Consider the following 23,988-nt stretch of genomic DNA (forward strand, 5'->3'; position numbering starts at 1 on the left):
TTGTTCCAACAGATCGGAATTTCTGGTGCTGTATTTTTTTTTCTGTTACCACGGACTGAATACTTGTTTGTGTAATGTTTTGTTCCCACATATTAGAAAATACAGTCCATGCACTGTTCTATTTCCAAAAGATCAAAAGTTGCATGCAAATAATTATCTCCATTGACACATGGCAGAGGGCAAGCATGATAGTTGGGAGACCCGATTTCCAAGACGTGAATACGAGCCGTTGGGCTGACTGTCAGCGGATCCTGAAGGATCTGGTTGCCTTTTCTTTTTCAACTACCTAGGATCTAGGAAGTAGGCATTTACCTACTCATCCAACGCTGCACATAGTACCAAAACAAGAGAGGGACAGAGTGCATGTCGTATGCACTGCCGATGTTTGACTGCATCATCACAGTCAGCAGGGCTGTACGTGCTACATCTTACTGACGTCGTGAGCACAGGTTCGTTTTTTTGTCTTTCCCCCCTTTCTCCCTTTTTTCTCTATGGTTTCGGGTACTGCATGTTCAAAAACTTGGGGGGCGCAAAACAAATCGACCGAGAGGCCGACCGGCCGACTAGCCGATTCTGACGGATAACGGGGTTGCGGAGAAAAAGAGTGGCATTGCGATAAAAGTGACGAAGATAACACAGATGCATGTGTAATCTTTCTCTGACTTACTAGGCTGGGTCTAGAACAAAGGCTTTTCTAGATTTTTTTCTTCTTTTTTTTGTTTTTGGATGGAGGGAATTCAGATACGTTCACTCGACCTACGCACAAGTCTGAATTGTCGATTGCGATGATGTGCCAACTCTTTCTCTCCGTCCTGGATCAGGGATTTTCAATTGCACCAATTGATTTCAATGCATGTCCAAAAGAGGCAACGCAGCCGACCATGGGGGAAACCAAAAAAGAGGGATACTAATTAATCTAATGCTGACATTGATTTGCCAAGAACGAGAAGCACCGACGCGCACGGCGGTCCGAGCATATATTGACATTTGGGACGGACAAAGAGGCGAAAGCCCGAGGGTGTTTCTCGATTCAAGTTTTGGCTCAATGCAAATCCGAAGATTCGTAGTCGCCAGCCACAAAAGTAATTGAAGAGGGTCCTGAATGTATGTAAGCCTGAGCGAGTCAAAGTTGGTACGTAGTAGGTGTGAATACCTAACTACGTACCTAGGTAGGCAAGTTAGGTAGCAACCCCATACCAAATACCGATATGTCTGGCAGTCATCTAAACAATTATAACATACCAATCGCTGCAGGCCAAATACAACTACTTCGGGAGGGATGATTTAGATATCTGTTTGGTAGAAGACACGGATTCCGGGAAAAGACCGGTTTTAATCTGGCACCGATTCCGCCTTCCTTCTTTCTTTGTTCCCTATGGCGTGTCCAAGACATTCTTGATTGCTTTTCTGGTCGATTTAGAGTTATGGTGGAGACGGTTGGTGGCTTGCTTCCACAGGGTCCGGGTAGTTTTCATCGTGCGGGAGATCGATCAGCATGACTACAGGGGTGGACCCTAGTTCTTGATCCGAACCCAAAATTCTTTCAGCCTCATTTGTTTTTATTCTTTACCTGGTAGCACAATGTAGTCATTCATGGACTGGCAAGATTGGGTCGGGGTTTTTTCTTCTCTCTTTTTCATTCTTATTCTTCATGGCTACATGTCATCTTCCAGCTCAAATCCCTTCGCACTCCTTCGTCATTTTTAATTGTCATTAATTCTGCAGGGTACAGAACATATACTATTATTCTCTGCCAGGACGCGAGGCGTGAACTGAATTGAATGCATGCATACATGCATGCATGATGAAAAGGAATGACGGTCAATTCAGTACACATCGATCGTACACGCTGGTTTTTTTTTTTTTTTTTTTTGACACGCTCTCGAATTTACGGGCACGTTGCAAAACGGCGAGTGTTAGCCGCTGTCTGTGGCGGACCGCTGAGCTGTCTAGCGTCAGACATCTCGGCCGTTCTCTTGCAAAAAAAATGAGTTGCACTACGGGTTCCCGGTCTGTTTAGTGTCTTACCCGTCATGGCTTTCATGGTAATGACGTTTCTCTCCACCGTTGGTGCCGTCCGTCTTCTTTCTGCATTCTTTTTTTTTTTTCTTTTTTTTTTTTTTCTGTCTTTTTAGGGTCCGATTGAAGTCTGTTGTCGACAGCCATTCGGTCTATGCCAAAAGTCTTGGCAACAGCACAGAAGGCTCAATCTGGCCTGTGCTATGTAGCCAACAGGTCTGCCAAGACTTTGGTTCCGAAGACGCGTACCAAACACACCCCTATTCCGTGCTTTCCTCCCACATTTCTTTTCAGTCCACGCAAACACCGTAGGTTGACGCTCAATCTATTCCAGTTCTGTTCACACAAGTGTCAATCCATTGCCTCAACGCGGCTACGTTTTGATGGATTTTTGTCCGACTATGCTTGATTTATGTCTTTTCCATGATGCAGCCATGACAGGCGACGAGCTAGAAATCGACTCGAGATAGCGAATGAATGTCGAACCCTAGACAAGTCTGTCTCTTGTTTGACCACGCCTATGCAGCCATCTAAGACCTGCCTAAAGTTGCTGCCTCTGACCCCACAAAGATACATAACACCAACAAAGCTTTTATTTTTTTTTGTACTCTTTTCTTTCTTTCTCACTGTCAGCCCGGCGGAGGAGCGGCCAAACAGAGTGCCCGCTGCAAGTTTTAACCTGAACCATGCCATGCATAGCAATCATTCTAGTGGACCACCACCCTGACAATGAGAGTCGTTCCATCCCTTCTCTCTTCCTATTTCTTTCTATGGTCATCCTATAGTTCAATGCACGCCATATCCGACCCCCAGGCTAGGTTCAAACCACAATGGCTCGGGCTGTTCTATCCATATCGGGGCCTCCTATGCCACCTCTGCTGACGTACCCGGTAGTATATGGTTGCAGAAGATCTACATGCTGTCGTACCACGGACCTCCACATCCCTCGGAGTGATGCTGCATCTTCATAACTTTGTTTTCTGTTTTATCTCGGCCCATACCTCTCGCCTTTCTTTTGTTACATCTCACCCCCAATCCCCGAGCCTTCACACTGTCGGACATGGTCATGAACTTTAGTGTTAGCACCGTTCGGGCTTCCTAAACACGTGCTCTTTTTCCTTTCAATTGTTGATGACCCAGCCCCCTTGGATAATCTCAAGGCCCTAGCCTGGTCTTATACCTTCTTTTTGGCGCCCCCCGGCTACGCCAATGCAGATCTGACTGCAAAAGAATCGACCTTGAGTGGAACCCCAACAGAAACCAACTTTTCTTCTTTTATATTACAGCTGTACATTCCATTCGACATCCCCATTTTCCACGGGTCACTACATCTACGGGCAAACGTACCATCCAACATGCCTGGGGATTCCGAAGAGCGTGTGCCAGCACTGGCTAGCCGCTCAAGTGTGAGCGTGGCAACAGATGCAGAATTAAGGACAGCCTCGGAAGCAATGCAGAGAGCGGCAGAGGCCATGATCGCCGCTACCGAGTCCTTCAGGCAACAGTATCACCAAGCCGAAGGAGGAATGGGAGCTGACCCTCCTCGGCCGTCCACTTCCTATCACCCATACGAGCCTTTACCGATGGACGAAGGCCATGAAATGCAACATCATCGACCACAAGAGAGAAGGAACTCTATTGATATGCAACCGTCCATGAACAGAATGACATACTATGGGTCAAGCACACAGCTGCCATTCTCTGGGGCTAACAGTGTCTATACCCCGAGCCGACCTCCCACCATCTACTTGAGCCCTGAACGATCTCATGCCCATCTCGATTACACCCCGACTGCGACTGTTCCGGTGCCGGCAATCTCCTCTGAATACCTGCCTCACCATCAGACGCGGCCATCGCTCCCGCATCTCAACAATAGCCACAACCCCAATGCCTTCGGTGCACGAGTGGCACGTGCTGCAGCTGCAGGAGGCTACGATGGGCACGGTAACTATCACCACTACCCGCCAATGCCAGAATGGCCTCCTCACATCGCCTCCACGTACAATCTCCATCATTCGACTGATGCCCCTCTGTTGGGAGGGCCACCTCCCAGTGTGTATTACCCGCACGCTTCAACGTCTCAGATGGACCTCTACGATGGCGGCTACAAGATGAATCCGGACTTCAAGGAGCGCATGTCTAAGCACTACTCTCTCGCACAAAGCATGGCCACGTCCACCGATGAGCCATCCCCAATCATCAAGATTGGCAGGTACACCTACCTTCGATCCGCCAACGAGGACTTTGGGTCAGGTGTGCTTAGCGAGTACATACCCGGGCCGCTTGACCCCAAGATTCCCTCCAGGGCGTCGTCAAAGAAGGGACCTCCCGCAGGGGACGATCGACCTTATGGATTCTCGTTGGGTCGGGAGTATGCCTTCGTATCGATGGTTTGTATCTCTCAGATCCTCATGTTGGCTGGTATCGCTCAAGCCATGGTTCCCGCCCACATCATCGGCAACTCCTTCCCAAATACAACCTTTGGCGACATGGCATGGTACTCGGCGGCATATGGCCTGACGGCTGGTACGTTTGTGCTCCCGTCCGGTAGAATGGGCGATCTTTTCGGACACAAGAAGATGTTCATCATTGGCTTCCTCTGGTTCGGGCTTTGGAGCTTGATTTGCGGCTTTGCAGAACGCGTACAGATGGCCGGATACCAGGGAACCGTCTTCTTCTGCTTCTCCCGTGCCATGCAGGGGATCGGGCCAGCTTTGCTCGTTCCTAACGGTCAGGCTATGCTGGGTCGGGGTTACAAGCCTGGGCCTCGCAAGAACATGGTCATGTGCTTGTTTGGTGCCGCTGCACCGTTGGGTTTCTTCATTGGTGCCATCATGGCATCGGTTTTTTCGATGCACGCCTCATGGCCGTGGGCGTTCTGGACCATGGCGGCAGTGTGTGTCGCTCTTGCAGCAATCAGCGTTCTAGTGATGCCTGACACTGGCGTCAAGGGCCGCGACACCTCCACAAGCCTGTGGTCTCAACTCGATGGTGGTGGCATGCTTTTGGGTGTGGCTGGTCTTGTTCTCTTCAATTTTGCCTTCAACCAAGCGCCCATCGTGTCGTGGAACACACCGTACACCTACTTCCTCTTGGTCATCGGCCTGATACTGATAGGAGCCTTCATCTTTGTCGAGACGGTTGTGAGCCGCCCGCTTGTACCTATTTCCGCCATGAAATCCTCGACAGTGTTCGTTCTTGCCTGTACGGGTACCGGCTGGGGTTGCTTCTCGATCTGGGTCTTTTACGCCATCCTCTTCATCGAAAATCTGCGCGGTTGGGATGCGCTCCTCACGAGCGTTGCCTTCGCCCCGGCGCCCATCACCGGTCTAGCCGCCAGTCTGTTGACCGGCTTCCTCATGAGCCGCTTGGGACCCCCAGGTATCATGTTCATTTCCATGTGCGCCTTCTTTGCCGGCTCACTCCTCCTTGTGACGGCACCCGTCAACCAGAGCTACTGGTTCAATACATTCTTCGGTATCCTCATCATGCCCTTCGGCATGGACATGAGCAACCCGGCTGCGACTATTCTGCTGAGTAACAGTGTCAGCAAGGAACATCAGGGTATCGCCGCCTCGCTCGTCGTCACCGTCGTCAACTACTCCATCTCCATTGCCCTCGGCTTCGCAGGCACAGTCGAGGTTAACCTGCACAACGGTGGTAGCGAGCTTCTCGGCGGATACCGCGGTGCACAGTACTTTGGCCTTGGTCTCGGCGGCTTGGGAGTTATACTCGCCGCTGCATTTCTGGTCAACGTCCGAATGAATGGTGGCACCGGTGGCCCTCCTGGTCCGCCCGGAGGACCTGGCGAGAAGGGACCGATGCAGATTGAGGCTGGTCAACCTCAAAAGAAATAATATTGTGAAAATCCTTCCATTCTTTCCTTTGTTTATTGTTCCTTTGTTGTATCTATCATCCCGACTGTGTTGCCGTCATGTACATCATCTACCCGGCTATGGTATCGGGACCTTTTGAGCGGTAGCAGCTATGACTCTCCGCCCCGAATGGTTCCCAGCTTGTGTTTTTTTTTTTTTTTTTTTTTTTTTTTTTTTTTTTTTTTGTCTTTTTAAGATGCATTCCTTTGGAGTTTTGGGAGAAGAAACGCATCATGGCTATATGTGTCCTTGATGACTGAGTTTAGACGATGGATGATGGCACCGACTTACCTGTTTACGTGTATGGCTAATGCACCCTATGCTAATGAATTTATCGAATATTTGGAGACGTACGGATGCATTTGGTCACTGATGTTGTGATATTGTTTCCCCCTTTTAAGTATTCACCACAGAAAAGCACCGTTGAATTCGTTTTTTTGATGACAATAACCCATCCAAGTACCGTAAACGCCTATGAAAATCAAACTCTGCAAATGTTGAGGTACACCATTACAAAGCTCATCAAACAAGTCCGAGGAACGTAAGCCCCGTCCACCCTCGGGACACGGTGAAGGAGTCTTGTCTTTCAACATGAACTGAAACGTCCCCCAATTGTGTTCGTACCAAATACCAATCGACGACGGCAGTGAACCTCGCCCATGCCCCCGATCACTCTCACCTGCCTCCCCTGCTGAAGCCACCGCCGCCCCTGCCACGACCACCACCCCTCGAGAAGCCACCCGAGCCGGCACCGCGGCTAAAGCCACCACCGCCACGGCCGCCACCCCTAGAGAAACCACCGCCACCACCTCCACGGCTGAAACCACCACCACCACCACCGCGACCACCAAAACCACCACCCCTAGGGCCTCCCCTGCCGCGACCACCAGGGCCGCCGCGGCCGCCGCGTCCGCCGGCGGGCTTCTTGACCTTGGGGACGGATCCGGGCGGGGGCTTGGGCTTGGGCAGGAACCTCTCGAGCGGCAGGAGCTTCTCCTGTGCGATGTAGAAGCGGTCGCCGGCCTTGAAGGCGCCGGCCTGGATGCCCTCGGAAGGCTTGATGGTGAAGAAGACCTGGTTCAGGGGGCCGAGGATCTCGTCGACCTTGCCGACGGCCGTCTTGTTCTCGAGGTATATCGGGGCGGAAAAGTGCGGGATCTTGGGGTTGATGGACTCGCAAAACATCTCGCCCTCGCAAGCGTGCACAAACTTGCCCATCTCGACCACGCTGGCCGGCGGGCCAAAGTCGCGCTGTTGGAAGCCACCTCTGCCTGTTGTTTTTGAGGAACAATTGAAAAAAATGGTTAGTTCTTTTTCTTGGGGCTGTTCTTGTTTCCTTTAAGTAGCCCCAGCTTCGCGCTGCATTGGCCAGGAACTTTTTTTTTTTTTTTTGTGCTAACCTCCTCCTCGGCCAAAGCCGCCTCCTCCGCGTCCACGGGGAGCTCCTCTTGACGCCATTCTGTTGATGTCTTTTTGCTGGCGCTCAATTGAACACGGTGGTGTGGGTGTTTGCTCTTTGACAGAGACTCTTTTTCAACAAAAAGAAAAAAAAATTATTCCGCGATACCGCTTCGCCGTCGCGCGAAGCTACGATTCCAACTTTTTTTTTCTTTCCTCAATCAGAAGCTTGGGGAGTGTGGGGCGGCCCCCGCTGGAAAGTTCTTCCGCGATAAGATAAAAGGCCCACCCGTCACGGACTCTTCGCAAAAACAAAGGGTGGCTGGGGCTTTTTCAGTGCCCCGCTTGACATGCGCGATCAAATTCTCCATTTTACTAACTTCACTTAATTACTAGGTACCCAGCTTGCCAGGTAATACCTACCTGCATTGTGTGTGTGCGTGTGTGTTCCGTGAATTAAGCTCATCAGGTTGCAAGAGTTGCCTCTGCGAGCTGATAACGAAGGTTTAATAGAATTGGCAGAATTGACGGAACCTAATTTGCCCAGTTACTCCAATTTTATATTTGCTAATAGGCAATTTACCCAACTGTAGCTCACCTTCAGGGATACAAAACACAAGTTCACACCTTATTAGCTACACTTTCTCATGACTACCAATTACGTCGTGCTGTATATTATTAACCTCGTTTTACATGACCCCTTAATTTTGGTTGTTTGGTCAGTCCACTTCTGGTCAGACTTATGCGAGGACTTGTCAAGGTAGCTGCTTCACTCTTTTTTTTTCTTCTTTTTTTTTTTCTTTTCTCTTTACGAGAACATACCAGTATCCGAATTGTCCAAACTACAAATACTTGACTGAAGTTCAGACGCCTCACTGGTCCGTATAATAAATCAAGCACGTGCTTGTTTTCGGTGTGTAGGTGTGTTTAAGGTACAGCCTTGTTTCGTCCGTGCGAATGTTGCCTGATGTCGTCCCAGTCGCAGAATGGTAGTGCACTTTCCCCAAATGGAAACAATACACACCCTTGTGGCAGCCATACCTCAAACAGCACTAGGTCTCGACAGGTCGATTCTGCTTGACCTCTCAATCACTTTGGTTCTAGGTGACGCTGTGGCAACAGCAGTCTTTGACTTTATTCATGCTTTAGACTTCTATTTTTCCGTCAGGTTGTGGTTTATACCAGTTGCATGTGACCACAGCTTTCGATTTATCTTACTTTTTTTTATTTATGGTTTACCTTTTCTTTGCTCAGCATTTCTTTGGATTTCCCGAATGCACCAGGCAAAGGTAAACAACAGTCCCAAATCACCCTTTGGATTATTGATATATCATCAAATCATTCGATACCTGCGCCCCAGTCTCACTCACGTCTTTACCCACCAATTCTTTTATGCCCTCTTCTCTTGCACAAATCATCAAAGACTCGGATCACCAATAAACAATGGCCAGTACCTTTGCCAAGCTTGCGCCCGAAGTGCGCCTGATGATCTACCGCGAGGTTGTCAAACAAACCAGCCCCATCCGCGTCTCCAAGGACAGCCCAGGACTTGACATACTCAGAACATGCCGTCTGTTCCGGAACGAGGGCACCGAGGCCTATTACCAAGAAAACACGTTTCTGGTGACGGATGCCACCTCGGCTCTGATGTGGTTACCCCGAGTGGAGAAGTACGCCAGACATATCCGGAATCTCCAACTCGAAGTCGATGTGTCGCCGATCGACCCGATGCAGTGGGGCCTATTGGGTCAAGACAATGGCCTGGGATTCAGATACGACCCGGAATGGAAGCAAGTTGTCGATATCCTCGCCAGGGCCTTTCCACGACTGGAGACGCTCGGCCTCATCGTCGTCGCACGACGATTGCGAGAGTTGCATCCGGGTGCTGAGCCAAGGAGCCACCGGTACAACGACCTTGCAACAGAGCTCAGGAATTTCCACCAAGGTCAAGAGGACACCTGTCTCGACGTGCTCAAGAAAGCGTGTCCTAGGTTCCTGTCGCTCCGACTAGCCTCCGGGTTCGATATGGATTGGGCGGTTCACTGGAGCCATAGTTTTCAACTGGTCAGGCGCGACACACTCATGACCGACGAGCAGCTTGGACATCTCACGTGGTATGACCTGTGTGATGTGGACTTGTCTGAAGAAACAGACGAGGATTCGGAATACGATTATGATGCAGAGGATCAAGAGAACGACAACGAGGCCGCGTTTGACGAAGAGATCGGAGGCCCCGAGCCCCACGAGGAAGACAACTATGACGACGATCACGTCTAGATGACTTCAGCGTAAAGTCCTTGGACGACAAGAAAGCTGGAAGTGATTAAGAGCAGTGAATGGGCCGATATCTTCTTATTTCTGACAGGCGCTTTGCCAGGCAACAGCTGCTCGCAGAAAGTGCCCATATGCCAAATCTGCCGACAAATTATCATCGCTACCTGAGGGAGGAGGTATCCTCAATTTACCCAAGATCGAGCGAGAAAGGCAGGAACGGGTAATACTTGCATACCAATGCGTACATAAAGTGTATGTATGCAATTTTGTCCATTGATCAGAGTCTATGGCTGACTGGGACACGATGGCTCCCTACAGACCTACAGGAGACCGAACTCTTCAATTTGACGAGGGGGCGAACGATAGAGACAGCGCCCAGCTATGTGTGGATTCGACAGTCACCAGGTACCAGGCTGGAGTGGCATGGGAAACTGGAAACGAATGACATTAATTTCGGTCTGCATTGTATTTTGCTCGGGTTTTTGAATGGAATTTTCGCTTGGTAGGGGGGGTAATAGTTGATTGGGGTAAAGGATCTCGGTAAGCCTCTGAGATGTAGATAGCTTGAAAAGACGTGATACCATAACAAAAATAGCTTTTGGAGAGTTCCCATTCAGTGGAGACTACGCGACTCCACGTGAAATAATTCAGATCTGCCAAGCACAAGGCTCTAATTTGACTAGCGCATCACGTGACACTGACAAAGGAGCCCCACCGGGCTTCCCACCGCCCGCCCACGCACCACCGCAATTGGATTTCAATCCCGCGAACTTTTAAAAATTTGAACCTTTTGCTTGTATCGACGACCAAAACGCCTCAAACCGCCCACCCATCTACTAACCCCCAAAACCAACAGCAAAGATGGCTCCCACCAAGAAGGGCGAGGTTCCCCGTACCGGTCTTGCTACCGTAAGTTTGCTTGTCTCTGGTGCAGATAGACGGTGAATTCAGCACCAAGCTGCCGACCGCCTATTTGCACAAAATTGAAGCCGAGTCGAGAAATAGCCAAGCTAACAGTATCTTCCTCAAAACAGGGCCTTAACCGCGGCTTCGTAAGTCCGATGATCTCACCTCGTGGAGGATCTCTGCGATAGCTCTGGACCGAGGGAGCATGTTGCAGTTGATGGACATCGCGCTGACCTTCAAACTTTCGAATCGCAAAAGAAAACCACCGCCAGGGTCTCCAAGCCCCGCGTTAGCTCTACCAAGGGCCACCTCAGCAAGAGGACTGCCTTTGTCCGCGAGCTCGTCAAGGAGGTCGCTGGGTATGTGGATTTCTGTCTTGTGGGATCCCCCTTGAAAGGATGTACTGTTTACTGACGCTGGGTAATTCTCTTCACTTCAGCCTTGCCCCCTATGAGCGCCGTGTTATCGAGCTGCTGAGGAACGGCAAGGACAAGCGTGCCCGCAAGCTGGCCAAGAAGCGCGTAAGTTGCTACAACATGGGATCCGGTTCGACTATCCAGGGCATCATCGCTAACACACCCTTCAACAGCTCGGTACTTTCGGCCGCGCCAAGGCCAAGGTCGAGCAGCTCCAGACCGTCATTGCTGAGGCCCGTCGTGCCGGCCACTAAGCACCATATCCTATAACTGGGGATGGGAACAAGAACAAAAAATAAAAGGAGTACGTGACGGGTGGAAATCGGCATGACATGATGGGCGATACCAGTCGCCCTTGGGAAAGTTAGATACATCATGGGCAAATTATACCAGGAACACTTCAGGGTGATTTTTTTACGGCAGCATCTTCATGTTGGTCATTCATTGATTCGTGCCTTGGGGGCACCGGCGTCCTGGGCTGGGAAAACAAGCTAGTTTTGACATTTCATCATGAACATGACGTGCCCCGTTGATGATCTCCCAAGTCAATCCCAAGCTATGAGCATTGACCTAGGCTATGTTTGCTGTATAATGTTGCTAGATTCCCCCACAAAGAAAGTTGTCAACTATGCAAGGATAAAAGACGGTGAATGATGTCTGTGAAGACCGACAAGCGGGCCTGAGCGGCCCGAGGTAAACAATTGCCCGCCGGACATGTGGGGTCTATCTCATGTCCGCGCCGAAGTACGAGCGAGTAGTAAATATGACAGAAGGCAACTTGGGCAACACATCTAACATTCCTAAAGGTACAATATTTCAAGTGGCTGAAGGAAATCCCTGCCGCCCTTTGGATAATTTCCCCGGACAGCCTATCAACAATTCTCCTATTATTTAAATATACATATCAATTTGTGAGCAGTGTTGCAAGCGGAAATAACACACAGAACAGTCAGGGTTTATAAGCCAGCTCGCACGGCGGCTGGAGGGAGGGGTACGGACGAACAGCAATGTCGGCCGACTTTTGGGCTGGCTACATCAGCGGAGCAGCAGGGATTTTGATTGGCAACCCCCTCGACGTAGTCAAGGTCCGACTGCAGGCAGCTCAACCAACTACAGCTGCTTCTTCTGGCCCAATATTATCGCCCGCCTCACCGCTGCCGTCACACACAGCAAACACCCCGCATCAATCAGATGCTGCTGCATCCAGATCCTTCTCCAGAATAAGGGCATTGGCCGCGGGCACGGCAGCTCCGGTTCTGGGCTACGGCGCGCTCAACGCCCTGCTCTTTGTGTCGTACAACCGGACGGAAGCACTGCTCAACTCGGCCTTTGCGGGAAGCAATGCCACATCCACAGCTGCTGCGGGCAGCACCACCGGATCCAACCTCTGGACGACCTGGATCGCCGGCGCCGTAGGTGGCCTGGCCACCTGGGTGGTGAGCACGCCGACGGAGCTGGTCAAGTGCCGAGCGCAGCTGGCCCTGTCGTCGTCGTCGTCTCCCTCATCCCAGCCGGGGGGCGGCGCGACGTCGTCCTGGGCCGTGGCCAAACACGCGTGGCGGACCGAGGGCGGCATCAAAGCCTTCTACTTTGGCGGAGGGGTGACGGCGCTGCGGGACAGCATCGGCTACGGCTTCTACTTTTGGACGTACGAGTTCTGCTCGCAGTGGATTGAGGGCCGCCGGCGGGAACGTGCCGCCGGCGGTGCGGGGTTGGTCGACGACTTCATGTCCAGCGAGGCCGCGCGCGTGCTGCTCGCCGGTGGCCTGGCGGGCGTCGTCACCTGGGCGAGCGTCTTCCCGCTCGACACCGTCAAGACCCGCGTGCAGGCGCAGCAGATCACTGCGACCCCGGGGCTGGGGACTGCTGGCGTGGCGGCGGTGCAGGGGGTGGTCGGTACGGAGAGGACTGCGCTTTTGTCGACTGCCGCGGGTGAGGGTCGGGTTGGCCAAGGAGTGTCCCGGGCTGAAGCGCAGAAAGCGCCGCAGCAGCAGCGGAGGCTGGGCGCGGTGGAGATTGCCACACAGGCATATAGAGAAGGCGGCGTCAGTGTCTTCTTCAGGGGTCTGGGCGTCTGCAGCTTGAGAGCTTTCATAGTCAACGCGGCGCAGTGGGCCGTTTACGAGTGGATTATGCGCGAGCTTGGCCAGGGCAGAGACAGGAGATTATCTACTAACTCCATAGACCACGACGCAATCATAAGTTCCTAACACAGGAAGATGTGTTCAATTCCATGAATTCTAATTTCCGTTATATATTATCAGAGCCGCTCCAAATAATGGCTGACCCTGCCATCTGCGTTTGTCCCTCTTCAGTAGAGCTCACTGAATAAGCTCTAGTCATCCGGGAAGAACTCCTTTACGTTGGATACAAAAGTACATGTCTCCCTATCAAAACGCTTGAAGAACTTGCCGGCGGACCGCATCAGGGACTCCGGGATATTATCTGGATCTGTGATGAGCTGGATATTATCGTGTGCAACCACCATTCGATCTATGTCATGTTTCCTGTTGTAAGAGAAACATCAGCACCAGCCGGCTCCCTGTAGAATTTGGTCATAAACTCACATGCACGTGTAAAAGATTTGCGAGGTTGGGCCACGAGGGGTCCCGCTAGAGCCGGCCATCTCACCACTGGCACTGCCATTGGTTTGCTGACTGTTGAGTGTTTCGGCGCCAGCATCATCGTCCTGAGCAGCGTGGTTGTGGCCCTCGTCAAAGGGGAGAACATGTGGGTTTGGAATGGAGCTCACGCCATTGACGGTCCACCCGTTTATGATACAGGAGAAGCCGTACCGCTTGTGCACAAAAACCTGCCCTACACGATAGCGCACGCTCTTCTGAATGGCTTGGGTGTATCGGCGGCTGACAGTCGGAGTGCGCATGTCAAGATTATGCGCCACATCCAACGTCCGGTGCACGTCTTCCCAGGAAGAACGCCCTGCGGCACCATAACGGCCGTGGGTGGCAACAAACTCGTCGTATAGGGGCGCGAGGTATTTGCGCACTATCCAAGCATCCTCGCTGAAGTACTTGTGAAAGCGGTTCAGAAAGTGCTCCAAGTTGTTGTCCCATAGTTGGTATGTCGTTGGAGTGACCAGGAGGCTGACCCAGAGCACCGAGTACAGCAGTGCCTCCATGTTGAGGAATGGGTCGCCACTCCGGAATGAGAACTTGGCCGCTTCGACATCGGAAGAGTGCTGGTACCGAACATACGAAGCCCTGATATTGTGCGCCGTGCGGTTCACAAGGACAGGAACGGGGGATGCCCTCAAGAAAGCATCCCGCCCATTCTCCCACCCGAAATCTTCCAGTCTCATGCGCAGGTCCTCAACGTTAATCTCATGGTCAGACTCGAATGGATCGAGATACATGACCTCCAGCTCTGCGGTGGGGTCTGTGACCGGTTTGCCATCGAGGGTTTCGTTCGAAGGTGCGAAGACAGAAGCGTGAACGTGGGCCGGGAAGGCACAGCACTCGGATCGTAATCCTACCCTTTGCGCGAGCGCAGAATATATGGCGCTTGAAATCAGCGGCAACGATGGGTGACCTTCGTCAAGTAGAGCATGTCCAATAAGACAGTTGCGGATGTTTCGATAATTGGAGGACGGATCTTCCATGCCAGTCAAGTTTTCAGATCTCACCCAGGACAGCAGCGCCTGTGCCTTTTGCCGAGTTGTCAACTCTTTAAAGTTGGGACAGCTCTCAAGGAATATGCGACTATAGCGATCCAGAGCATTTTGTATCTTTTCGTTCGCATTTATGACACCGTCAATCCTGTGCTCAAAACACACATTGCTTCACTCTGGTAAGGGAGAAGATGGTGACCTACATCATCGATATCGCCCTCTTGGTCATGCAAGACAAACATGTCGAAGCCGGCCAGTGCTCTTTCCAGCGGTCGCGGACCCGAATATGGCTGCTGAAATTTGGACCATTCCTTGACGGCCATGCTCCTGTGGATACTCCCCAGCGCCGCGTTTGCGTAGTACCTCCTAGCCAGTACATCCTCTACAGACTCGTCGGCGTGGCATTGCTCTAGGAGTAGATCCTTGGCATCATAGCCTAGCAAACAAATCTTTTCAAACTTCTGCAGGCGCCCAACTTTAGACTCCAAAATACCCTCGAGAAGGTGAGAGACCTTTTGGTTCTGTTGTCGTCGAAGGATCCATAGCTTCTTCCAATCGACGTCCTTAACCTTTAATTTCAGTTTCCCCTTGAAGTCATGCTGCGCATCCCAGTATTTGAAACAAAGGCAACAGTGAGATCTCCAAAGAAGTTCTTCATTCGCCAAGCGTTGAAGTCGTTTGGAAAGGTACTGGAAACAACGTAGGTTATCCTCTGGTGGAACGTATTGCAAGATATGAGAAATAATCTCGTCTGGTATTGTCCCAAGCATTTTATAGGCGTAACACAGACACGTTCTCGTCGAAGCTGGCAAAAGTGGCCAGGATCTGTGAGGATGTTGCAGGTCTCAGTCGTTGGCTTGGTTCATCCAGTAACCAGTGTTGACAAAAAAGTGCGGTTAGGGAAGATGTAATTAATTTAGGTACACAAGACAAATGAGCCTGGGCCTCGAAATCGATGACCAAATGATGGTTTGGAAGCAAAGACACCGACCGATTGAAGCAACTGGGTTTAGGTACCTAGGTACCTTCTTACCAGACCCCGGCAAACAAATACAAAGTGGAACCCTGCAGCCCAGGGTATTTTCGAGTGAGAAGAATGTACCCGGTACCCTCTATAATCGGATTGGCTTTACGTCATATCAAGTACCGAGTACCCATGAGGGGTCGAGGCGGTCAAAGCCTGCAGTTTCGAGCTTGCGCGACCCACGACGAGTCGATACCGCGGGGTACCTGAGCTGAGAACATAGCAGATACCACGCCTAGATTACTTGTTTCAGTTTCTTATAGGGACAGGAGCCTACAACTTTTGCAGTTCTTCCGACCCAGCTCTGAGTCACAAAGTAAACCACGACCACCACAGGCGAGCGGGCGCGAAATCCCTAAATCCTCCCGATCGAATCGTTTCCCGTCAACTTTTTTGACCCCGCAACGGGATCTTTGCTCTCAAAATGGAGGCCGCGAAAGAGGCCGTTGAGGCCGTGGCCGAGGGCGTCAAGAATGTCGCCATTGGCGGCAGCGAGGGAAAGAAGCCTGCTGGCGAGGCCAAGAAGGGTGGTGCCAAAAAGGAGAAGAAGCCTGCCGCAGGCTCAGCAGACACGGGACCTCTCGAGCTCGACCCGCCACCGTCATTCCTCAAGGACCGACTGGATCTGTTCGAGCGTCTGAGGAAGGAGTACGACGATGAGGTAGCAAAGAAACCGCGCGAGCCCATCACGATTACCATGCCAGACGGCAGTGTCAAGAATGGTACCGCCTGGGAGACGACACCTGCCGACATTGCCAAGGGGATCTCAAACAGCTTATTCAAACGCACCGTCGTTGCGCGCTTGGATGGTGACAAGGAGCAGCTTTGGGATCTTGAGAGGCCGTTGGAGAGGAGCTGCAAGCTTGAACTTCTCGACTTTAGTGACCCCCAGGGACAGTTTGTGTTCTGGCACTCGAGCGCCCATATTCTGGGAGAGGCTGCCGAGAGGCGATTCGGATGCAGCCTGTGCATCGGTCCTCCAGTGGACAATGGTTTCTACTACGAGATGGCGCTCCCAGACGGTGCTGCTGTCCAATCTTCTGACTGGAAGCCCCTGGAAACATTGGTTTCCAAGATTGTCAAGGAAAAGCAGAAGTTCGAGAGGCTGGTCCTGAGCAAGGAGGACTTGCTGGAGATGTTCAAGTACAACAAGTACAAGCAACACATTATCAAGGACAAGATCGCCGATGGGACAAAGACTACTGTCTACCGTAACGGACCCCTGATCGATCTTTGCAGAGGACCCCATGTCCCCGACACCGGCAGGATCGAGGCCTTTGCCATCATGAAGAACTCGGCAAGTTACTTCCTTGGCGACAAGGACAACGATTCGCTCCAGAGAATCTACGGCGTCAGTTTCCCCACCAAGAAGCAGCTTACTGAATACCAAAAGTTCCTCGAAGAGGCTGCGAAACGTGACCATCGCCGTATCGGCAAGGATCAAGAGCTTTTCTTCTTCCACGACTACAGCCCTGGTTCCGCGATGTGGCTGCCTCACGGAACAAGGATTTACAACACGCTTCTGTCATATATCCGGGAAATCTACTGGGAGAAGAACTACGAGGAGGTTATTACCCCCAATATTTACAATGCGGATTTGTGGAAGCAATCAGGACACTGGCAATTCTACAAGGACGACATGTTTGTCATCAAGGACGAGAAGGATACTTTTGGTCTCAAGCCCATGAACTGCCCGGGACACGCCCTCATGTTTGCTCACCGTGAGAGATCGCACCGTGAACTGCCATGGCGTGTTGCAGACTTTGGTGTACTTCACCGTAACGAGGCCTCTGGAGCACTCTCAGGCCTCACCCGTGTGCGCCGATTCCAGCAGGACGACGCGCACATCTTCTGCCGTGAGGACCAGATCAAGGACGAGATTCTTGACCTTTTCGACTTTTTGCGAAAGATGTACACCGTTATGGGTCTTACTTTCAAGCTGAGGCTCTCGACTCGCCCTGAGAAGTTCATGGGTGCCATCGAGACGTGGGACAAGGCTGAAGAATCACTCCGCCAGGCTTTGGATGAATTCGCTGCGTCGGAAGGTGGCGTCGCTTGGGAGCTGAACGCGGGTGATGGTGCATTCTACGGACCTGTGAGTGTGACAAATTCAGCTACCTTTGTAACCCTGCAGAAGATACTGACATTTGAACTAGAAAATCGACATTGCCATCATGGACTGTCTCAACCGAGAGTGGCAATGTGCCACCATTCAACTCGACTTTGTACAGCCGCAAAACTTCAACTTGGAGTATATGGCGGGTGAGGACGCTGCTGAGACAAAGGCCAAGGCCGAGGGCGCCAAGGCCACTGCACCAAAGGTCAAGGTCAAGGATCCTCAGGCTATCATCGACTCGGCTGCCGCTGCCCGAGGAGAGACTGCAGCCGAGCCTGCAGGCGCCGAAGGCGACAAGAAGGAGAAGGAGAAGGTCATCAAGAAGCTCTCGCCTGGATGCGCCCGCCCTGTCATGATTCACCGTGCCATGGCTGGCTCCATCGAGCGTTTCACTGGTATTCTGTGTGAGCACTATGCCGGCAAATGGCCTCTGTGGCTGTCACCGCGTCAAATTCTCGTGGTCCCGGTTGGTAAAGGCTTTTACGACTATGCCGAGGAAGTCAGGTCCATCTTTAAGAAGGCCAAGATGTTCGTCGACGTTGACACATCTGGAAACGTGAGTATTCTATTTTCGAAAAAAAAAACCGCGTAGTGTAACAAGAATGGGAAGCTGACCTGAAAATGCCGCATAGACTCTTATGAAGAAGATCCGCACTGGACAGCTGGCTCAGTACAACTTTATTTTTGGTAGGAGCATTCACTTCATTCTTACCAGGAGAGCCACACGCAAAAGGTGACTGATACTAACTATTTGACCATCTAGTTGTCGGAGCCGAGGAGATGAATGGCAGGCAAGTCAACGTGCGTAACAGGGACGACCCCGCCACACAGGACCGTGGCCAACCGATTGCGTTGGAGGAGGCGCTGGAGAAGCTCGCCAAGCTGAGGGACGACAAGGGAACTTATAACCCCTTCCCCAAGGCAGCGGCTGAGAAGAAGGAGGCGGCTCCTGCTGCTTAGGTGAAGTATAGTGTGTCTATCGGCGTTATATTGTCATGTACCACTGTTCAGGAGTCCTAAAGAGAAGAAATGCAAAAAAAAAGATTATCTCGAAGTGTACCAAAAAAATAAAATAAAAAAAGAATTCACAGTCAGGGTTCATCGACACAACGATGTGTCAATCCTTGGAGACTATCCCTGGAATCGCGAATGGGGCCATGCTAGTTGGTGATCATTGATTAGGCGTCCTTGATGTGTCTATCGAACTGAGGAAGGCCGTTACGAAATCGACTGCTTTGGTGGGGGAACATTGTGTGAAGAGGACGTGAAATCTAAAATCATTATCCATCGTCGTCATTATGAAGCCGTGTTGCTAACCCATATTCTGCCAAACTCCAGCTGCTCAATCACTCGATTCGGTAATGGTATTTCAAAAAAAAAAAAAAAATGGCTCAAATAAGCAAGAAAACAGAGTTTCGCCAACAAAACTGCCACGAACTCTCCACTCCTCTCCTTTTGCTTTCTCTGAACCCCCGACTGACGAGGGGATGGGGGATTAGCAAAGGGGTGTTTTTTTTATAGTCTCCCTCCCTTTAATTAAAACAAAAGATTAAAAAAAAATCAAGGCTTGGGGATGTGGATAGTCTTGCTCGTCATGCAGCACCCGTGCAAGATGAAGACGGCAATGATGGGGTGGAACTCGAACTGGGTGCCGGCCAGCCACAGACCTCCCGGGATGGCGTCGTGGATGGCTCCCGAGCGGACCCAGTAGGCCATGAGCCCGTCGAGGGCCAGGCTGGTGGGGATCGGGGTGCCCTCAAAGTAGGCAGCCTTGCCAGTGGCGTCCTTGGGTATGTCGTCGGTGGTCACGTTGAAGCGGGCCAGGCGCGTCAGGCCGCAGAGCACGTAAAAGGCCAGGCCGAGGTGGTCGAGCGGCGTGCGCATGCCGATGGCGAAGGCGACGACGGCCGGGGCGACGCCGAATGAGATCTGCGTGAGGTTGGATTTTTTGATCAGTCACATGTGATCTCTCGCTTCTCCTTTTTGGTTCTTTGTTTCCTTCCTTGGTTTCCCCTCCAAGCCCTCACGTCATCAACCAATAAACTTACCAAGTCTGCAAGTGAGTCGAGCTGCGCGCCCATCAGGCTAGTCTTGTTGCGCCAGCGGGCGACCTTGCCGTCCATAAAGTCGAAAAACAGTCCGAAGGGGAGGAAGGCCAGGGCGGCGTAGGCGTTGCCCGTGTCGCTCGGGTCGCCTAGGCAGTAGCGCATCGAGGAGAAGATGGACATGATGCCGCACAGGCCGTTGAGCGCCGTGATATAGTCGGCCATGTGCAGGGCGCGCACTAGCGAGAAGTGGCCGACGTCGGCCGAGAGGAGCTTCTTTTGCTTGTCATAGCCTGTTTGGTTGCTCTCGGGTCAGTAATATGTAACGATTGAGGGTGTTCTGTTTCTTTTCTCTTGGTTGTATGCCTGGACGTTTGCATCCTAAAGGACAAGAAAATAATCCATACCGGGCTTGTCGCTGGTGCTATCCCTAGTATCGCTGCCGCCGGCGGCCAGGCTGCTGGTTCTCTTGGACATGGTGACGTGTGGGGGTGAAACCGTCTCCAACTGTCGGTTCACTGAGGTATGGATCTTTTGTGGTGTTCGTCAAGGGTCTGGGGCGGTGGAAATAAAAGGATGTGGTAGCTTTGAAAAGATTGAAGGCAGCTTGTCAAACGTTTGGAGTAGCGTGTCGAAAAAAGAGTCAGCAAGCGACTTGAATTGTGAAGGGATGAAAAGTAAGTGATTGATTCAGTCGTGTGACGGTATGGTATGTGAGGGTTGTCTGTATGATATTGTTGACGTCGCAGGCCAAGGCGGTAAAGCTAGCTCGGAAGGAAGCTTTTCTGATCACAAGCAGGAAAACAATGCAGGGGTCCAAAGAAATGCCGTCATGACCCAACCCCCAGCTGTCAGCCAAGGCGCCCCGCAGTCGGTTTTTCCCATTTTCGTGCAGTTTGGACCCGGTATCAGTCACGTGCATAGCATTCACTAGGTACCACCTTACTAACAAGCAGACTGCCCAGGTACTTGAGACCAGTTAACAATGCTCAAAGTTCAGCAATAGCAACTCCAGATACCAACTGCAATATCTAACACATAAATGTAATTAACATAAAAAAAAGGAACTCTGGAAATCCCAAACCCCCATCTGAAAGCGTGGTTGATGTGATTATGACAAATCAGAAATATGATCTCATGTTCGTGTAAATGCATTCCATACCTACTCTCTAAAACGCCTGCTCGCTAATGAATGAACAGCTTGAAGAAAAAGCAAACGAGCCTCTTGTCTTCTTATCACAAAAGTAACCAAAGAAAGAAAAAAGAACCAAAAAAACCGTGCAACATGACTAATATCATAACAAAACACTGGCCACTGTTCATTTCCCCATCTTCATGATCAGTGTGAAATGTACTGAAAGACGGCGCTGACTTCAGTCTCTCCACATTCCTGCCTCAGTAGCAGATCTTGGATCGGCTTAAGACCCTCGTTGTTGAAGTGGTTCCAAGTACTGGTGTCTCCATACAGCATAGCAGGGGCCTTGATGTACTGTTTCCCATCAGGCTTGCAACGCTTGCATTTGAAGGTATCGTGCGTGTCGGAACGCGTATTGCCCCGGTACTGGAAGAGCTCCTTGAGGCTGTCAAGTGAGAAGTGACGTTCCACGTCTTCGGCCGAGTCGACGACACATGATGATAGCGACTGTTTATGACTCTGGCGCTGGAAAATCTTCTCCTCAATGCTGCCAGTAGCGATGAAACGGTACACGAAGCAATCCTTCTTTTGCCCGTCTCTCCAAACTCTGGCAAGGGCTTGCTGATCGGCCGCAGGATTCCAATCAGGGTCGAAAAGTACAAGTCGGTTCGCCCCAATCAAGTTCAGACCGCATCCTCCCGCCTTGGAGCTCAGCAAAAAGACAAACTCGCTGCCCTCCGGATCGTTAAATTTGTCAACCAGCTTCTGGCGCTTCGTCACGTTCATTGTACCATCAAGCCGGAGACTTCCATAGCCGCGATTGCGACATAGTCGCTCAAACAGGTCGAGAGTTGAGGTATAGTTGCTGATGAGCACTATCTTGTCGTTCGTGTCGGCTCGAATGCGTGCCAGCATACGATCGAGTACCTGCATCTTGCCGCTGTACCACGGCTTGATTTCTCTGTCGCGGCCGCGTGATTCCTTGGGAACATAGTCTGAGGGCCAATGTGCCTCGGAGCCCGGCAAGTCTTCCGACAAGTTAAGTAGGTCGGGGTGGTTACACAGCTTCTTGAGTATACCGATGGCCTTGAGAGGTTGGCTACCCTTGCCACGCAAAAGTGCCTGGATATCAGGCGATGTGATAAAGTAGTTGTACAAGTCGAGCTGGAAAGGTGCCAGGTTGCAGAAAACGACATGCTCGTACTTGACCGGCAAATACTTTGACAAGATGTCATTGGTACGCCTGATGATGAACTTGTTCACCAGAGCGAGCAGCTCTTTCAGACACTCGTCTCCTTTCTGTCGCTCCTTCTCTGACGCGTCGGCATCTCGGCCTCGAAGGATCGGAAGTTCAAAGCGCTTTCTGAACTCGAGTCTTGTGCCGAGCAAATCTGGATTCGCAAAGCTGATCAGGGAGAAGTACTCGGACAAATCATTCTGGATAGGTGTGCCAGAAAGAATAACGCGCCGTGATACGTTCAAATTGTTGAGGGCAGTGAACGTTTGACTATCGCCGTTTTTCAGGCGATGGCCTTCGTCACAGAGCATCAGTCCAATCTTCGTGTGCTTCAACTCTTCGACGTTGAGTCGCAGGGTTTCGTAAGAAACGATGATGACAGGTCTGGTGACAGCACGGCCACTACTAATGGCCCATTGTCGCAACTGCCGGGTGAGTTCCTCCTTGGACGCTTTGCCATCGATAGCGAAAGGGGTGATGGCATCGGCGCCAAGCCACTTGACCAGCTCATTGGCCCAATTGCGGACCAGACTGGATGGACAAGCAACAATCGCCTTTTGAATGGCAGGCTTTCCAGCTTCTGGTGACTGTTTGAGAAGAGTCCATAACAATGTGATGCATTGCAATGTTTTGCCGAGACCCATCTCATCTGCCATGATGCATCCGTTTGCCTTTTCATCTATCATTCCTGTAACACATCGGTACATGAATTTGACTCCCTCAATCTGATGTGGTCGGAGAACTTTGGCAAGCCGTGGGTCAATTACGACTGGAACCCTCGGATGTTCACCCTCAACCTTCTTCTTGATACCAAGAATTTCAGCAAGACTCTTGTGAACCAAAGGCGCATCGAGTTTTTCCTGTGACGCAGAAGGCTTGTCCGGTTCCTCGACTGGCTTTTCGGGCTCCTTTGGCTTGTCATCAACGGTTGGGTCGTAAAGAACAATGGCAAACTCGCCACTAGGATCGTGCAGCGCCTTGGCGACAAACACAGCACCTTGCCTCAAGCCAAGAGTCGGAGGTGGACGGTTGGGGTTGTAGGAGGCCACATTCTTGTTGACCAAAGGAACTACAAAAGACTTTCGGAAGATGGTTTCCTTGTCTTTTGGTTTGAAAACGGGATATTTGTTAACATCCCGGTTGGCAAGGGCGAGCCTTTCGATGCTGGTGTATGACTCCCCCGTATCCTCTGCACCGTCGGCACCCTTGTAGTCGACCTTTCTGCGCTTCCGTGCAGGACGGTCGGCCTCAAGCCTCCGGGTCGCTGAGCCGGGACATTTAAAGGGTTTGTGCAGCTTCTCCAAAGATTGCGGCGTAGGAAAGCGACTCCTAGGCGCGTTTTCTTTGTTGGCGCTCGGCGTCGCAGTGCCCACGGTCCTGGGTAACAATTAGTGATGGGTTCCTAGGACTCTCTCTCTCTCTCTCTCAAGCTGGAAGCCGCAAAACCGCCAAAACTCACATTTTCACCCGGCAATCCCAAATGACCCAAATGTGTCTTTCTGGATTGTCTCGCGGTTGAGTTTTCGAATCAACTTGACAGTTTTTGGTTTTTACAAATGGAATTGGGTTGATGGATTAGGGAGGGAGAAAGGTGGCGGGGGGCGAAACACGAATTAAACAACTGACGCGGTCCGCGAGATTCGGAAAGCGCGCGCGAAGTCAGGTGACATAGCCCCGGCCACACGCTATACCTATTCGGGTAACCATGTAAACATTCGCACGGAAAGCTCCCCACATACGCGCATTGGGAGTTCCTTCTGCGCGACTTTGTCTGTCCCGCGCACCCCAGCACCTTGTCTTGGGGCAATTGGCGGCTTTAACTCCCACTTTCATATACATTGGGTTCCAGCCAGCTCTTTGCATACTTCCTTGACGCGCATGCGCATTGGTTTCTCTAATTTCTTCTTTTCTTGGG

The 23,988-nt window shown here is 51.4% G+C and overlaps 9 protein-coding genes across 9 annotated transcripts; 5 read left to right on the plus strand and 4 right to left on the minus strand.

Annotated features, from left to right (window-relative positions):
• Window positions 1–3,374: 3,374 nt before the first annotated feature.
• PgNI_00464 (uncharacterized protein) lies at window positions 3,375–5,876 on the plus strand (the record flags this gene model as incomplete). The annotated part of the gene is made up of 1 exon (XM_031120544.1): window positions 3,375–5,876. The coding sequence occupies one exon, from the start codon at window positions 3,375–3,377 to the stop codon at window positions 5,874–5,876; it is 2,502 nt and encodes an 833-aa protein (XP_030988252.1).
• Window positions 5,877–6,248: 372 nt separating this feature from the next.
• Window positions 6,249–7,468, minus strand: PgNI_00465 (uncharacterized protein). The gene is made up of 2 exons (XM_031120545.1): window positions 7,295–7,468; window positions 6,249–7,165 (listed from the first exon to the last, which is right to left on the minus strand). Exons 1-2 carry the CDS (start codon window positions 7,350–7,352, stop codon window positions 6,570–6,572), a joined length of 654 nt encoding a protein of 217 aa, XP_030988251.1. The 5' UTR covers window positions 7,353–7,468; the 3' UTR covers window positions 6,249–6,569.
• Window positions 7,469–8,735: 1,267 nt separating this feature from the next.
• PgNI_00466 (uncharacterized protein) lies at window positions 8,736–9,569 on the plus strand (the record flags this gene model as incomplete). Its single annotated transcript, XM_031120546.1, has 1 exon — window positions 8,736–9,569. One exon carries the CDS (start codon window positions 8,736–8,738, stop codon window positions 9,567–9,569), a length of 834 nt encoding a protein of 277 aa, XP_030988254.1.
• Window positions 9,570–10,338: 769 nt separating this feature from the next.
• On the plus strand, window positions 10,339–11,494 carry PgNI_00467 (uncharacterized protein). The gene is made up of 5 exons (XM_031120547.1): window positions 10,339–10,475; window positions 10,601–10,618; window positions 10,731–10,831; window positions 10,912–10,993; window positions 11,062–11,494. The coding sequence occupies exons 1-5, from the start codon at window positions 10,428–10,430 to the stop codon at window positions 11,140–11,142; spliced, it is 330 nt and encodes a 109-aa protein (XP_030988253.1). The 5' UTR covers window positions 10,339–10,427; the 3' UTR covers window positions 11,143–11,494.
• A 401-nt stretch (window positions 11,495–11,895) lies between these two features.
• On the plus strand, window positions 11,896–13,098 carry PgNI_00468 (uncharacterized protein; the record flags this gene model as incomplete). The annotated part of the gene is made up of 1 exon (XM_031120548.1): window positions 11,896–13,098. The coding sequence occupies one exon, from the start codon at window positions 11,896–11,898 to the stop codon at window positions 13,096–13,098; it is 1,203 nt and encodes a 400-aa protein (XP_030988250.1).
• Window positions 13,099–13,174: 76 nt separating this feature from the next.
• On the minus strand, window positions 13,175–15,406 carry PgNI_00469 (uncharacterized protein). Its single transcript, XM_031120549.1, has 3 exons — window positions 14,720–15,406; window positions 13,456–14,633; window positions 13,175–13,395 (listed from the first exon to the last, which is right to left on the minus strand). Exons 1-3 carry the CDS (start codon window positions 15,284–15,286, stop codon window positions 13,224–13,226), a joined length of 1,917 nt encoding a protein of 638 aa, XP_030988249.1. The 5' UTR covers window positions 15,287–15,406; the 3' UTR covers window positions 13,175–13,223.
• A 402-nt stretch (window positions 15,407–15,808) lies between these two features.
• On the plus strand, window positions 15,809–19,494 carry PgNI_00470 (uncharacterized protein). Its single transcript, XM_031120550.1, has 4 exons — window positions 15,809–17,635; window positions 17,697–18,212; window positions 18,289–18,343; window positions 18,420–19,494. The coding sequence occupies exons 1-4, from the start codon at window positions 15,965–15,967 to the stop codon at window positions 18,614–18,616; spliced, it is 2,439 nt and encodes an 812-aa protein (XP_030987983.1). The 5' UTR covers window positions 15,809–15,964; the 3' UTR covers window positions 18,617–19,494.
• On the minus strand, window positions 19,217–20,426 carry PgNI_00471 (uncharacterized protein; the record flags this gene model as incomplete). The annotated part of the gene is made up of 3 exons (XM_031120551.1): window positions 20,109–20,426; window positions 19,705–19,994; window positions 19,217–19,585 (listed from the first exon to the last, which is right to left on the minus strand). The coding sequence occupies exons 1-3, from the start codon at window positions 20,176–20,178 to the stop codon at window positions 19,217–19,219; spliced, it is 729 nt and encodes a 242-aa protein (XP_030987984.1). The 5' UTR covers window positions 20,179–20,426.
• A 255-nt stretch (window positions 20,427–20,681) lies between these two features.
• PgNI_00472 (uncharacterized protein) lies at window positions 20,682–23,959 on the minus strand (the record flags this gene model as incomplete). Its single annotated transcript, XM_031120552.1, has 3 exons — window positions 20,682–23,450; window positions 23,813–23,844; window positions 23,939–23,959. 3 exons carry the CDS (start codon window positions 23,957–23,959, stop codon window positions 21,041–21,043), a joined length of 2,463 nt encoding a protein of 820 aa, XP_030987981.1. The 3' UTR covers window positions 20,682–21,040.
• Window positions 23,960–23,988: the final 29 nt, after the last annotated feature.

This window comes from Pyricularia grisea, assembly GCF_004355905.1.
Source record: "Pyricularia grisea strain NI907 chromosome Unknown Pyricularia_grisea_NI907_Scaffold_1, whole genome shotgun sequence".
In the NCBI taxonomy this organism is placed as follows: domain Eukaryota; kingdom Fungi; phylum Ascomycota; class Sordariomycetes; order Magnaporthales; family Pyriculariaceae; genus Pyricularia; species Pyricularia grisea.